At 58.7% G+C, this 15,621-nt stretch overlaps 1 protein-coding gene across 1 annotated transcript; it reads left to right on the plus strand.

Annotated features, from left to right (window-relative positions):
* Positions 1 to 1,007: 1,007 nt before the first annotated feature.
* On the plus strand, positions 1,008 to 8,613 carry DUSP7 (dual specificity phosphatase 7). The gene is made up of 3 exons (XM_024245393.3): positions 1,008 to 1,621; positions 3,096 to 3,530; positions 6,346 to 8,613. The coding sequence occupies exons 1-3, from the start codon at positions 1,105 to 1,107 to the stop codon at positions 6,651 to 6,653; spliced, it is 1,260 nt and encodes a 419-aa protein (XP_024101161.1). The 5' UTR covers positions 1,008 to 1,104; the 3' UTR covers positions 6,654 to 8,613.
* Positions 8,614 to 15,621: the final 7,008 nt, after the last annotated feature.

The following is a 15,621-nucleotide window of genomic DNA, read 5'->3' on the forward strand; positions in this document are numbered from 1 at the left end:
CGCCACCACCTCTTTCGGCCAGGATTGGCCATCTGCATGGCAGGCGCCCGCCTACCGCGGAAGTTGATTGGTCCGTTGAGAGGGAGGCAGGGGAAGGAAAGCTGATTATAAAGGAGCATTCCCCGCCCACCGGCCCCGTGGAAAAAGTCACGTGGCGCTTCGCTGGGCGTCTGTCACCACCCCGCTTGTAAAGCTTTCTTAAAGGGCTCGCGTTCCCTTCCCAGAGCTGGTCCTTTCCAGGATTTCTCCACCCCTGCCCACGGAAGGTGGCACGGCCCTGAGTCTTCCTACCCCGCCAGTTGCCCAGGTCCTGATTTCCCATCAGGCTTGCTGGCGTGAGACGCTCCCCCTCAGGTCTGGAGCCTGTGACCGTCAGGGGAACGATGAGGTCCCCTGAAACGGTGATCGCCTAGCACAGTGCCTGGCACGTAGTAGGCGTTCAATTCTCATTTGTTGAATGAACTCGATGACAGAAAAAATGAATGGGATGACAGGAGGGAGGAGGAGAGGTTGCTCAGCTTGACCACCCCTCCACCACGCCCCGTCCCAGGAAAACTATGCTCTTGTGAATGTCGGGTGGGGGTGCCAGGCATAGGACGCCCCCAGGGCCTCTCTTCCCGTAGTGTCCAGAAGAGCTTGGGAGCACGCGCAGAGTGAACCCGTGAGGGCGTCTGGGCCGGGGCCCCTAGGCAGATCGTAGTCAGCTCCGGGCTAGTCCAGGGGGCAACGGTGCGAAGGCGGTGGGGGAGGGCCCCGCCGCTGGTCTCCCGGGCTCGGGTCGCGAGCGCGCCCGCGTACCCCGTGGGGAGGGCCGGTGGAGGCGCTGCGCCTTTAAGCCCGGGCGCCGGCCCCCGCGGCCCCGCCCCCCGGAGAACGCCTCGGCGCGCGGCCGCCGGAGCCGCCGTTTAATTGGGGCTGTCAGGCCGCGGTGCGCGCGGAGGGCCGGGCGGGCGGGACGGAGGCCGGGAGGCCGGGAGGCCGGGGCGGCGGGCGCGCAGCTCGGCGGGAGGCGGGCGCCCGGAGACGCGGCTGGGGCCCGCGCGGCCGGGGCGCCGTCCCAGGGCAGGGCTGCCCGGCCCCGGCCCCGGGCCGCCCGCGCTCCCCATGAAAAACCAGCTCCGCGGCCCCCCAGCGCGGGCGCACATGTCGACTTCGGGGGCGGCGGCGGCTGGGGGCACCCGGGCGGGGTCCGAGCCCGGTGCGGGGTCGGGGTCCGGCGTAGGCACCGGGGCGGGCGCGGCGACGGGAGCAGGAGCCATGCCCTGCAAGAGCGCCGAGTGGCTGCAGGAGGAGCTGGAGGCGCGCGGCGGCGCGTCTTTGCTGCTGCTCGACTGCCGGCCGCACGAGCTCTTCGAGTCGTCGCACATCGAGACGGCCATCAACTTGGCCATCCCGGGCCTCATGTTGCGCCGCCTGCGCAAAGGCAACCTGCCCATCCGCTCCATCATCCCCAACCACGCCGACAAGGAGCGCTTCGCCACGCGCTGTAAGGCGGCCACCGTGCTGCTCTACGACGAGGCCACGGCCGAGTGGCAGCCCGAGCCCGGCGCTCCCGCCTCCGTGCTCGGCCTCCTCCTACAGAAGCTGCGCGACGACGGCTGCCAGGCCTACTACCTCCAAGGTGAGGGCAGCACCGAGACGCCTTACGGGATCGGGGCCCCCCGCGACTCCCTGACGCCCCCCTTGGAGGCGCTTTCCTCTCCACGCTCTCGGCCTGCCCCTCTGGGCGCCACGTCGTCCCCGGCCCGCATCCGCCCTCCTGGAGCCGGGTCCCCACTGTGTGGTTTGGCAGGCGCGGGGCTCCCTCTGCGCCCCCTTTCTCGGCACGATTCGAGTGGGTGGGACAAACTTTCCCCTGCCTGGGGTTTCCTTTTTTTTCCTGTTGATGGGGCGACAGTAGTGCCTAGGCTCCAGTGGAGCCCCTCAGAGGTGGAAGGCGCCGCCTCCCAGAACCCTAAAAGCGGCAGGGCGTCCAAGTCCAGCCTGGAATTCGTGTTTCTGGAAGGCCAGGATCAGGAAGGGTACCTTTCATAGCACCATCCTCATCTCCAGCGCATGGAGACCATTTGGGTTGGGGTCTCCTGGATCCGGGAATTGCTCCTTCCACCGGAGAATTGCCGCCTCTAGGAGGCGCTTGGAGCAGGGTATGGGCAGGGTCCATTGCCTTGGCCCGGGTCTCTCGGGACCCCCAGGTCCCTAGCCTGCTGCCCCGGAGCTTGCAGAAGGGAGAGGCAGCGCCGGGGGGCGAGTGGCTGAGACCGGTGTTTCCAATTAACATTCCAAAATGGCCTCTTGCTGGCAGCGGGGCGGGCGGGAGGGGAGGGGAGGCCTGCGGCACCCTCGGGCGCAGGGCCCATGCCTCGCTGCAAGGGGCTCCCCATTTCTTCTGTCCCTGTATCGCCCCAGTGGCCCTCCCCCGCTGCAGGTCCAAGGCTGGGGGCGGCTTGTGTTCTAAGGGAGGGTTCTAGAAAAGTGGAGCCAGGACCCCTTTCAAAAACCTGCTCCTGCTGGGGGAAGGGGCCAGCCAGTACCTTCCCACTACCCTCCCCAGCTGTAGTTTCGGGGCTGGGCAACCACTAGACTCCCATTCAGGAAGCCCAGGACCTCTCTGCCTCTAACTGAGCCAGATGTGGCTCTGGCACCTGTGGTCTCATCTGTAAGAGGAGTTTGCCAACCCAGAGGTGCTGGCTAAGATGGGGTTGTCTGCTTTTCTTTACCACTTTAGCTGTTATTGAACACCCATGGGTGCTAGGTGTGTGTGGGAGCTGCAGAAGAGGAATTAGCTGGGGCCTGTCCTCAAGTGCCCTAAAGCTGGTGGCATGGCTGGGGGCCCTGAAGTGTTATGGGTACCAGTTTGGAGTCCAGGCACGTCACTTCACCTTCTGGGGGCCTCAGTTTCCTTATCTGTGAAGTGGTCATGGTTTAGATGGAGAGAACACGAGAGAGGGCACACGTGTAACATGCTTGGCATGGCCCATGCTGATCGTCGGTGTTGCGGTGTTTGGCGTGCAGAGTCCTGGCCATCTCTGGTCTTGTGTAGCCCATCTGGGCTCTCACCAGCCTCTCACCCAGGCCCTGTCTCACCCCGGACACAGGTGGTTTCAACAAGTTTCAGACAGAGTACTCTGAGCACTGCGAGACCAACGTGGACAGCTCTTCCTCGCCGAGCAGCTCGCCACCCACCTCAGTGCTGGGCCTGGGGGGCCTGCGCATCAGCTCTGACTGCTCCGATGGCGAGTCGGACCGAGAGCTGCCCAGCAGTGCCACCGAGTCGGACGGCAGCCCTGTGCCATCCAGCCAACCAGCCTTCCCTGTCCAGATCCTGCCCTACCTCTACCTCGGCTGCGCCAAGGACTCCACCAACCTGGACGTGCTCGGCAAGTACGGCATCAAGTATATCCTCAATGTCACACCCAACCTTCCCAACGCCTTCGAGCACGGCGGCGAGTTCACCTACAAGCAGATCCCCATCTCTGACCACTGGAGCCAGAACCTCTCCCAGTTCTTCCCTGAGGCCATCAGCTTCATTGGTAGGTGCTGTGTGCTGGGCAGGGGGGTGTGGGCGCATCAAGGTGTATGTAGGACTCTGGGTGGCACCCCCGCCTGACTGGGTACCTCTGGGCCTGTTGAGACCTGTGTGTGCCCTGCGTGTGCCAGCGTGTGCCCGTGGGTGTACCCATGCCTACTGTGAGTCACCAAGTCCCTTGGGCCCCTCTACCTGTTGGGGCCTGAGCAGTCTCCTGAGTCCTGAGCTCCCCCTAGCTGGCAGCACCTGATGGGCTCTCTGCTGTCCAGCTTGTGTTTTCCTGGCTTAGATGTTGTTTCGGGCTTAGCAAGCTGAAACATCACAGCGCACAGACCTCCCACGGGTCTCACTTGCTCCGCATCATGCCTCAGCACACGTGTCTCTCCAGGATGGGGTTGTCATAGTGCCTCTTTGGGCTTTAATGTGGACCTAAGAGGGCTGAAAGGTAGCCCTGGAGCCAGAGGCACACCCCAAACAGGCAGCTATTGAAATATGGTGACTGCTAGCTCAGTCAGGCTCCAGATGCTCTCTGCAGCCTGTAGGGCTTGCTTGGAGTGTAGGGAGGAGTGTAAGAGAAGGTGGGGGAGTGGAGAAAGGCCTTCCCCAGAGCAGTGTGTCCTGCTGTCTGGCTTAGTGCCCTCTGAATCCCTATATCCCCAGCTTCAGCAGACTCGGGTCCCTGCTGCTTTCCCCTTGGCCAGCTGGAGGCTGAGACCACAGGTCATCTCCCCTGGCCCAGGGTGCAAGGAAGGGGCACGGGGGCTCAGGATGAATGTAAACTCTCTATCTCTGAGCTTGGTGACCCAGTGTTTCTGCCCAGCCTCCAGTGGCAAGGTGTGGGGGTGGCCTGGGCTGCCTTTTCCCGATGGAGGCTGTGTCCAGTGGAGGGCGTTTTGGTGCGGCTGGGCTGGGCTAGCTTTAACAACAGGAAGTGGGAGGCTTCCCCGCCTCATCCGCTTACTGGGAACCAAAAGTAGGTGCCTGGCTGGGAGGAAGGAAGGAAGCTGAGGCCTGGGGGAGGGGCTGCAACTGGGGCTGCCTGGAGCTTCTCACCCCTGCCCCCCACCCCCTGGGTCAAGAGGGCTAGGGGTGCTGCCTCAGCATTTGAACTCCCCCAACGAAGGAGGGGAATAGAGAGAGAGAAGCAGGCTTTGCCAGGCTGGGCCTGGCTAGTGGATACCTTTATCCTTCCTGAAAGCTCCTCCCCATCTGGGTAGGGGGACCTTTTCCCTCATTTGACAAGTGAAGGAATTGAGGGCCAGGCATCCCTTAGGAGTCAGTGGGACAGGATCAGTCACCAGCTACACACTGAAAAGGCCAAAAATAAAGCCAGCAGAAACAGACTCTCTTTGGATCACCTGGAGGTGGGTTTAGAGGCCAGGCGTTCCTCACATCCTGGTGTCACCACTGGAGGCTGGTCCCAGCACCCCCTTCTCCCACCCCCAATCTCTAGGTCAGACCACACAGCTCCCCATGAAGCCGCAATGTCTGTCTCCTTGCCAGATTATCCCGCCCCCGTGCCTTAGCCATGGGGCTCCCTGTCAGTCCCTGAGTCTGGAGGAAGCACCTACTGTATTCTTAGTGGTTGGTTGGGTGGGGATGGGAGAGGAAGCTCTGTCAGGACAAAGGCAACGAAGAACAGTGGGTGAACCCATGTGTCATCTTGTAGGAAGGCATTGATTGAGTGCTAGCTGTGTGCCTGGCTCCTGGAGGGTTCAGAGTCAGGGTGGTGGGGACATCAAGGACCCCATGGCTGCCTCTTGTGAATCTATGTCCCTGGCACAGCTGTGGCACACAGAGAGGCAGCTGCCCCAGGGTCCAGGAGAGATTACAGGACTGAGTGTTCAGTAGCTCAGCCAGTATTTATTGAGCTTCTATGTGTCAGACAGAGGAGTCTGAGAGTGGCACTGGGGGAAGCTGAGAGGGTTGGAGGGGAAAGGGGACAGGAAGGTTGGCCCCATCAAGTCAGCTGTGATAGGAGATATCACTGACACATGGGCCTGCTGAGGAAGGTCTAGCAAGTGGCAGGGGTGGGGCCCATTTAAGCACACCTCACTTATGAAGCCCCATCACAGGTGATAGTGTGGCCACCATCCCAGTCCCTGTGTCTTAGGAGCTGGAGTTAAGGTCTTGGGGACTAGCTGGGCAGAGGGCAGAGCGAAGTGCAGGGCCAGGCCACCTACTTCCTTCCAGAGGAGCCTCCCTCAGGCCACTTTCCTGGGAGACTCTCAGGGACAACCCATGGGAGCGGCTCCAAGAGAACCAGCCCAGCCCCCAGTCCCAGGTCATGGCCTGGCAGCAGCAGGTGCTGAGCTAGGAGGAGCTTCTATGTGGCCTTGGGCTTGCCACTTTGTCTCTGTGTCTGTTTCCTCGTTGATAAAATGGGCTTACTGGCCATGGTGCAGATGACCCAAGAGGATGCAGGTGACACCCATGACAGCAGTCATAATGCACATGGTAGTGGTAAGACTAGCCATGATCACAGACATTACAGTAGTTCATGTTTGTTGACCCCTCACTTGGCTCAGGTCCTTATGAGACCACTGTGCATAAATAGGCGCATTTTATAGATGAGGAAACTGAGACACGGGTGTCCAGTGCCTTGGGACTAAAGTGTGCAGAGCCCTCTCCACAGCAGTGCTGTTGACCTCTATTCCAAGTTGCTGCCCTACCCACACTGGGCTTGGCCAGGTCCCTCAGGGGTCGGGCAAGACCAGCCAGCGACCATGCTGCCCTCTGTGCCCCAGCCCCACCTGCCCACCCATGTGGGAAGGCTCCTTGAAGGAGGCACCTCCCTGACCCATGCCAATGTGTTTCAGACGAAGCCCGCTCCAAGAAGTGTGGTGTCCTGGTGCACTGCCTGGCAGGCATCAGCCGCTCAGTGACGGTCACTGTGGCCTATCTGATGCAGAAGATGAACCTGTCACTCAACGACGCCTACGACTTTGTCAAGAGGAAAAAGTCCAACATCTCGCCCAACTTCAACTTCATGGGGCAGCTGCTGGACTTTGAGCGGACGCTGGGGCTAAGCAGCCCGTGCGACAACCACGCATCGAGTGAGCAGCTCTACTTTTCCACACCCACCAACCACAACCTGTTCCCACTCAATACGCTGGAGTCCACGTGAGGCCTGGTGCACGGGGGGCATGGCACCAGGCCCCTGCTCGGCTCTTCACAGGGCTAGGTGGGAGAGCCCAAGCCTGCCGCCTCTGGCCTGAGGAACCCCCAGATGTCGCCTGTGCCCAGGGGCCCAGGCTCATCGGTGTCGGAGCGCCCCTCACCATCCTTGGGGGCGGGACCCGCAGGCAAGGTCTCCCACTGCAGGGCTTGCTGGAGAGGCCTCGGCTCTCGGACACGTGGCTTTGGGCGTCCACCAGGGCCTCATCCTGTCCAGGACGCTCCTTTCCGCTGATGGCCCAGCCAGTTTGGCTATTTTTTAAAGACACATCCATGGACCTGAGTTTACTTTTTACTTTTGGCAGGTAAATCCAAGCTCCCTGGAGCACAAAGAGTGTTTGAGCTCTTCTTGATTTTTCTTTTTTTTTTTTTTATAACAAAAAGTGTTATTTTCAGGCTACATGCAACAGTGGATTGTATAACCCAGTATTTCATCCCTTTCCTGATCCTGCAAGAGAGAGAAATGTTATCGGTTTTGTTTTTCATTCAGTTTCAAAAAGCAAGTATCGTGTTTGTTTTTGTTTTTGTTTTTGTTTTTTAATGGAAAAGACAGACCCCATGTTGACCTTGACCAAATGCGTTTTGCACATGTGTGAAGCCTCCGTTTCCTCGGCGGGCCCTTCTTGAAGGGGTGGCTTACTGCTCTTCAGGTATTGGGACCCCCAGTCGTGCCGCCTCCCACCCTTGGCCCAGTCTGACTGAGCCCTGCATTCGCCTGTGATGACTGCTGCAAGTTGTGATTGGTGGGCTGGATGGTGGGCTTTTCATTTTCTGCCCTCTCATCCATCCCTCTGGTGGTCCCTGCAGACCTCCCTGAGGCAGAAGGTGGGGAACCTGGGGCCCTGCCACCGTCCCTCAGGAGGTGGGCCGCAGGGGGCTGCCAGGCAGTAGCATTAGCCCTCTGGGCTCAGCCCCTAGGAGGGCCTGGGCTCTGAGCCCTTTTATATACTTAGCCACTACTTCTGTCTGTCTGTTTGTCTCTCTCTCTTCTCTCTCTTCTCTCTCTCTCTCTCTCTCTCTCTCTCTCTCTCTCCCCCTCTCCCCCTCTCTCCCCCTGTCTCCTTCTCTCTCCCTCTCTCTCCCTCTCCCCCTCTCCCCCCTCCCCCTCTCCCCCTCTCCCCCCTCTCATTGTAACTGGGAGTGGAGGCCCAGTGGCTGGGGAGAGCTTAGATGGTGGGGCCCAGCCCTACCTCCAGGTTCTTCCCTCTCCCTAGCTGTCGCTTTGGTCTGGCCACTCCCAGCCCCCTTACCCCTTGGAAGCTTGCCCTGCCCTCGTCTTGCCCATGCCTTCTACTGCCAGGAGACTTGCACCCACTTCAACCCTAGGGCAGGGGCAAGTGTGGCAAGGATGGACCAGCAGAAGAGGGGTGAGGCTCTGTTCACTTCCCCCTGCCTCCACAGAACAAAGCCACGGATTCCGTTATCTTCTTCCAGTTTTGTTCCTTCTCCAGCCTCAGTTCCACCAGGTGTCAGGACTGCATGGGGGCCTGGGGCAGGCAGAGGGGTCAGGCCAGGGTCCCTGACGGAGCAGCACTCAGCATGTGAGTGACGCCACAGAAAAACTCTGCCCCACTGCTTCTTACCTCACAGGGGTGGCTTTCAGGGATTCTTTAGGGCAGCAGATTAAAATCTTGCCACAGTCGAGAAATTGACAACAAGCTTCCATGCTGTACATGGTTCTCTTTTTCTCTCTTTTATTTTTAAAAAGAAAACCCAGAAAGATGTACCAGATTTGTGTAAATGAGGGTATGCCAGAAGGTGGCCAGTTTTGCTTTATGATCTTATGAAGGAAGATTTGTGACCCTACATATATATATATATATATACACACACACACATACATATATATATCCCGAACCAACAACGGGACTTTGTTTATATTGCAAATAAATATTATTTTTTCTTTAAAATGAGTCGTGTCCGATAAGGGCTTGGGGCCTGGGAAGGAGGGGAAGGAGTACTGTTGACAGGCATCCTAGTGCCTGCTCTGTGAGGCACTGGCCTGGTTCTGCTTGGGGTCTGCTGGCCACTTGCTTAGACTAATCAAGGTGCTCCGCAGATGGGAGGGAGCAGCCAAAGTTTCTGGATGCAGCTGGGGCAGGTGGCATTTCCCCAGCCCTTAGGCACTGGCAGGCAGAGGCATCAGGGCTTTCTCTGTGGGCTTCTGCTGAAATCAAGGCTTGGAGAGGTTGTGTATACCAAGTTCACACAACTGAGCCCTGACTCGCCCTTCATTGTCCGAGGCTGTCTGCTTAGGCATTGCTCAGATTGCAGCCCCCAGGACCCTAACCCTTTCTCTTGCTGCTGTGTGGGTGAGAGGGGAATGTGCATTTAACCCTGCCCCTGCAGGTCCTGGGATGTCAGTGGGCAGTGACAGTTCAGCCCTTCTTTGCTTCTTAAGGGCTGGGTGGCCTTGGACAGGTCCCTTAGGCCGATTGCACCTGGTTCCTGAGTGCTTTTCAGCTTTGTGGCATGACGAGCACATTATTGGCCTGGGTTCACAGGGAGGAATCAGCCGTGCTCAGGCGTGTACAAGGAAGGTTGGGCATGGGCCTCCGTCCAGGCTCCCCTGGCGGTGGGGGTCTAAGCGAGGCCCTGGGCTAGAGCAGGGAGGAGGTCTGGGGAAGTGAGGCCCCCAGTGGGCCACAAGCCCTGAGTTACAGATCACGAAATGGAGGCTCCAGAGTGGCTTAGGTCTCCCTTGCCTCTGGCTGGATAAGGTGAGCCCCAGTCAAGGACTTAAGAGGCCTGGAAGCTGACTCAGTTTCTCCATTTCTGACATTCCCCAGCTCTATCCCTTCAGCAAACTGTGTGACCAGCACTGAGCTGGACCCAGGTGGAAGGTAGGTGGGTAGAGCCAAAAGGGTGAGGGCGGCTCAGCCTGGGACTTGCCCTGTTGGGGTGTGCCCAGGCTCTCCTTCTCTTCTTTCCCACATCTCTGCTCTTCAGTTATACTGCACCAGAACAGTCACAACCATCATGCGCAGCCTGTGGCAAGGGGTAGAGGACAGGTTCTGCCCACTGTGGGGCCTGGGTGCAAATCTCAGCTGTGTGACTGCAGTCCCTCAGCTCTACCCCCCAACACTCCCATCTGGAGCGTGGAAGAATCCTGCCGCTCAGCCGGCAGGCCTGTGTGGGTGGGAGGGGGCTTCTCGCTGCATCCCCGACAAGGGGGCGGTGCTGCTGTTGCTCCTGGGCTCCCTCAGGGCCCTGTTCCTTCTGTGCCAGGGGCAGGCAAAGGGGGTGGGGGCCTGAGCAGGCAGAGACTGGGCCTTTGTTCCCTCCTGCTGCCCTCGCCCAGGCCTGGGGAAGCCCGCGGGTGCTGGGCTGGGGGCTGGGCCCTCGACAAACCGAGTAAGTGCCTGGCAGTGCCAGCGTGCCCAAGCACAGGACGGGGTGGGGGTGGGAGTGGCAGCCGCCTCCTGAGCCGGCTCTTCAGACGGAGGACTGGGAGTGCCTGAAGAGGGCCAGCCCCGCCACTTACCCCTGTGCACTCTGGGGCCAGCGGTCTCTCTGACCATCTGTGTCCTCCTTACCTGTAGAAATTCCTACCTCAGCACTGGGCCTGGCTAAGTTTCCCTACTGGGGGACAGAGGGCCAAGTCATGGCTGAGTGGCTGGGGCCCTGGGTCCTTGCTCTGTGACCTTGGGCCGGGCCACGCTTACTGGACTGTGGTCCCCCACCTCCGGGTTTTGGGCTCCCATCTCATGGCCCCGTGTCCTGAGCTCCTCCTATCCCACCCCGTTTCTGCCATGCTCTCCCCTGCGGGCCCTGCTTGCTTCAGGCCATCTGTGGCTGAGACCCTCAGTGCAGCCGTCCTGAGCTCTTGGACACTTGGCTCTCTAGGGGTGCGCCTGCTTTATCTCTGTCCCCAGTCCTGTTGCTCTCTTGAGCCTCTTTGCCTCCTTGGTCCCTGTTTCTGCCTCCGTTTCAGCCCAGGCCCCGGGGACTTGGTCCGCTCCTTAGCCGCTTAGTGTTCCCATGGGAGGAGTATCCAAGACACTTACTCACTTGCACATTCATCCAGCAGCCATTTCCTGTGCCGGCTGGACAGTCCCAGGGAGGGAACATGCCCGAGGGAAGCTCGGTGATGTCACACTGGGTGGCAGGATAATGGGGCCCTCAACTTGTCCTCTGATAAATGAATCAAGTGCAACATGAGGACTGACTAAAGCTGGATACGAGAAAGCACTTGGAGCACTGTGGAGTGGTGACCTTGAAGGGGTTCCGACAAGACCGCAGGAGAGATGAACGTTTCCCTAGGGTGGTCCCGCTCTGAGCCTGGGGGCAGAGGGAGCCCTCAGGAGAGGGCCCTGCTCTGCCTGCCACCCCCACAGGGCCCCTCCCCAGAGGAAAGTCATTCCTCATGAATGGACCAGGGTGGGGGTAGGTGGCAAGCCTGCACTGGAGCCTGTCCCTCCCTGCTACTGCCCATGTACTGCGCACCTGGGCCAACACCGTGATTGCACTGTACCTCCCTCTGTGTCAGAATGGATGTGTCTGGGACACCAACACCTACCCCCAGATCCTTGGCAGAAGCCAGAGGGCCTGATATGGGAGCCAGCTTTTTCTGTAGGGAGCACAGTAGCATGTTAACCTCTGGGTGCCCTGATGGAGGGTGTTCAGGTCCTGATCCTTGACATCTTTTCCCCTGCTCTTTTTGGGCCCCACCAGGACACAGTGCTCTCACCTGACTCCTGAGACCCAGCTGACCTGAGAGCCCTGGGAAGGCTCAGAATCACTCTGCTTCCCAGCCCTGTGCTGATGGGGGAGGTGATAAGGGCTTAGGGCCTGGGAAGGAGGGGAAGTCCGATAAGGGTGTCAGAGGGCTGCCATAGAGTGAGGCAAGGTAGAAGCTGGGCCCCCCACCCTGCTGCCCTGAGGCTTTTCACTAGGCCCTGGCTCTGTGAGGGACCAGACACACACACACACACACACACACACACACACATATGCACATAGCTTCGCCATCCTCTGACTAGACAAGCCCATGCAGGTCTCATAGCAATGGAGGAGCCGCCTGCCTGTGACTGTAGCCTCCTCTCATCAGGGTGCGTCCTGGGTGAAGTCATCCCTTTCCAGGCATGGTCATTAAAGACTATCATTAGCAACTCTTAGAGGCCTTGGCCCCATTGTCTCTGGCTGGGTCAGATGAGCCCCCACAGGTGACTGTGACACAGACTCCAGCCCTTGCTAGAACCCCTCTTTGCCCAGGCAGCCAGCCCCCTTCCCAGAGCTGTCCTATTGCGCACCTCCAGGAGCCATTGTCTGCCGTGTAGCTTCCGTGCATGTGTGGGGTCTCCACACACCTCCCTTGTGCCTTCAACTCCTCCTCTGGCCTCAGGGCTGCAGGCAGAGGAGAAGCTGCAGTGCCTTTCCACAGGGTGTCATGGGCCAGGGAGGAGCCTCTTTAGGGGACAGGGGAGCCCCTAGAGGGCATCAGGCACAGGGCTGATGGGGTCTGGCTGTCACAGTGAAGATCTAGTTGGTGACAGCGGCCTGAAAGCCAAGCACGCAGGCCAGGGCACAGGGAGGAGGCCAGGACAGTCGTTGTGGGTGGGTCAGGAGGGCTAGAGAGGGTGTGGGAAGGGCACATCTGCAGACCAGCAGGACTTGGGCCCCATGGGAATCGAGACCCATGGTGTGAACAGAGGGTCCCAGCTTGTCTGACGCCACGTCCACAGCCTGAAAGCCAGCCGCTGTGCCACACAGAAGGATTAAGCTTAGCCGGGGCATGCGTGGGCCCACGGGACCCTGAGCCCCCACTCACCTCCCTTGAGGGAAGCTTGCCTCCCCCTCATTGTGCCACCACATGCTAGGCACCCAGGGAGAGCCAGGGGGCCCCAAGATCCTCATGCATCCTGGAAGTTCCCCAGGACAGCAAAGCCCTGACGGCCCATCTCAGAGCCTCCGTTTCCTCGTCTGTACAGCGGGGATAAGATTGCCAATTCAGGAGGAGACAGCAGGATGAAGGGCCTGTTGCTCAGCTAGACCTCCGGAACAGGAGCCCAGGTGAGTTCCTTTAGCTGTGGCCTCCCCACCCCTGCTGAGGGGCACCTCTCCGGCCCAACCATTGCCAAATTGCTGTGTGATCTTGGACAAGCCTCCTCCCCCATTCAGTTCTCCAATTCCCTGTTTCCACTGACGAGAGACAGAATAATGACCCTGAGGGACCTGGCCCTCAGATTCAGCACCACACCCCTTTGAGCCTGCCTCTGGTCCCCCAATTTGCATGCCCGAAACCTAGTTCTCTCCTCACCCCACAGAACCTAGCATGGGGGCTTGGGATGGGGCTCCCGGTGGAGGAACGAAGGAGTGAAGGCCCAGCTCACACTTCTCCCCAGACCCCTGGCAACAGGCCCCTGCAGCGCTATTCCCCGGCCGCTGGGAGAGAGGCAGGCTGGATACCACTGTCCCTCCCTGGTTGCTGGGACTCAGGTGGTCTCACCAGCACCTCTGGGCAGGGAGTCTGGGTGTGGTTCTTCCGCATCTCAGATTCTTTCCCTGGGCCTCCTGCCCAGAAGTGGCATTTCTGGGACAAACACCCCTGCTTCCATTTTTCCAGACTGGCTTCTGAAAGGAAAGCAGAGTTGTTTGTCTTTTACGTTCAGCTATTACTGTTGCTGATTTAGAAAAGCCACATGTTGGCAGCGCCAGGAACACGGCAGGGGCCCAGGACAGCACTGGGGGCTGAATCATTCCTCGGCGTGAGGTCCTGCCATGGCTGCCCCTCATGCCTGGCCCTGCCTGGGATCTGTTCCAGTGTAGTCGGTCGCCTGGCAGTTCAAATTGCAGTAAGCGCCATGATAATAACACACAGCCATGGCCCTTGTGCTGGGCCAGGTGTCCTGCAGGCTTTACATGATAAACTCACTTAATCTCCCCAGCAGCTCTCGGAGGGGGGTGCTGGATTATCCCACACGGACAGATGAGGAAGCCAAGACAGAGAACTGCGAAGCCATGTGTCAGGAAGGGGCCCCACTGGGGTCTGGGCACAGGTCTGGCTGCCTTGAGAGTCCCTGCTCTCAACTCCCCCAGGCCTGAGAGGTCAGGAGACCTTTGGGTTTTGACCCCCTCCCATCCCTGACACCAGCTGGGCTCCCATCCATGCCAGCCCGAGGAAAGCAGCATGTTGTGGGAAGGAGCCTGGAGCTCTCTTTCTGAAGGGACTGCGATGCACCTGTAGGTTACCTGGGTGGGGCAGGGGAAATGGAAGAGAAGAGCTGGCAACAGCTGGGGAGGCTTGGGAGGGAGTGTAGAGTCAGGGCTGCCCTCCTGGAGTGCACAGGCTGGAGGGGCAGAGAGTCAGGGACATCCAGTTCCAACAGGTAAGGTAGTCTGGGGGCATCTCCCAGAAGGGGACATCTTCTAGTGGAGATGAACCTCCTGCTGTTCCTGCTTCCAGCCTTTGTGCGTGCTATTTCCTCCCCCTGGAATATTCTCCACCTGCCACCACCCCCTTCAATTGGCTCCCTCTTTTCCTTTTTCTTTTATTTTCTTTTCTCTTCTCTTTCTTTTCTTTTCTTTCCTCCCTCCCTCCCTCCCTCCCTTCCTCCCTTTCTCCCTTTCTCCCTTCCTCCCTTCCTCCCTTCCTCCCTTCCTCTCTTCCTCTCTTTCTCCCTTCCTCCCTTTCTTCCTTCCCTCTTTCTGTCTGTGTCTCTCTCTTCTTTCTGTCTTCTTTTTTTTTGACAGAATTTCGCTCTTGTTGCCCAGGCTGGAGTGCAATGGTGCGATCTCGGCTCACTGCAACCTCCGCCTCCCAGGTTCAAGCAATTCTCCTGCCTCAGCCTCCTGAGTAGCTGGAATTACAGGTGCCCACCACCCACCCAGCTAATTTTTGTATTTTTAGTAGAGATGGGGTTTCACCATGTTGGCCAAGCTGGTCTCGAACTCCTGACCTCAGATGATCCACCTGCCTCGGCCTCCCAAAGTGTTGGGATTACAGGCATGAACCACTGTGTCTGGCTTCTTTTCTTTTCTTTCTTTCTTTCCTTTCTTTCTTTCTCTTTCTTTCTTTCTTTCTTTCTTTCTTTCTTTCTTTCTTTCTTTCTTTCTTTTCCTTTCTCTTTCTTTCTTTTCTTTCTTTCTTCTCTCTCTCTCTCCTTCCTTCCTTCTCTCTCTCTCTCTTTTTTTTTTTTTTTCCAGAGTCTCGCTCTGTTGCCCAGGCTAGAGTGCAATGGTGCGATCTCGGCTCACTGCAAACTCCACCTCCCGGGTTCACACCATTCTCCTGCCTCAGCCTCCCAATTAGCTGGGACTACAGGCACCCACCACCATGCCTGGCTAATTTTTTTTTGTATTTTTAGTAGAGCTGTGGTTTCACCATGTTAGCCAGGATGGTCTCGATCTCCTGACCTTGTGATCCACCCACCTTGGCCTCCCAAAGTGCTGGGATTACAGGCGTGAGCCACTGCACCTGCCTGCCTGCCTGCCTGCCTTCCTTCCTTCCTTTTTTCCTTCCTTCCTTCCTCCCCTTTCTTCTGTTCTTTCGTTCTTTCTTGACATAGTCTCATTCTGACACCCAGGTTGGAGTGCAGTGGCACGATCTTGGCTCACTGCAACCTCCACCTTCCGGGTTCAAGTGATTCTCCTGCCTCAGCCTCCTGAGTAGCTGGGACTACAGGCATGAGCCACCATGCCCAGCTAATTTTTGTATTTTTTGTAGAGATGGGGTTTTGCCATGTTGGCCAAGTTGGTCTAGAACTCCTGACCTCAAGAGATCTGCCCACCTGGGATTACAGGTGTGAACCACCGCGCCTGGCCTGTCTGCTCTTTCCCTGAGTTTAGTGCACATGTCTTCTCCTCCAGGAGGCCTTCCCTCACCTTGTCCCCCAGCTGGCGTTCTGGTGCCTCCTCTGGCTCCTATGGCCCTCTGTGCAGGCCCATCCCTGGAGGTCTTGGTGGCCAGGGTGCTGTGT

The sequence above is a fragment of the Pongo abelii genome, chromosome 2, assembly GCF_028885655.2.
Source record: "Pongo abelii isolate AG06213 chromosome 2, NHGRI_mPonAbe1-v2.0_pri, whole genome shotgun sequence".
Lineage (NCBI taxonomy): Eukaryota > Metazoa > Chordata > Mammalia > Primates > Hominidae > Pongo > Pongo abelii.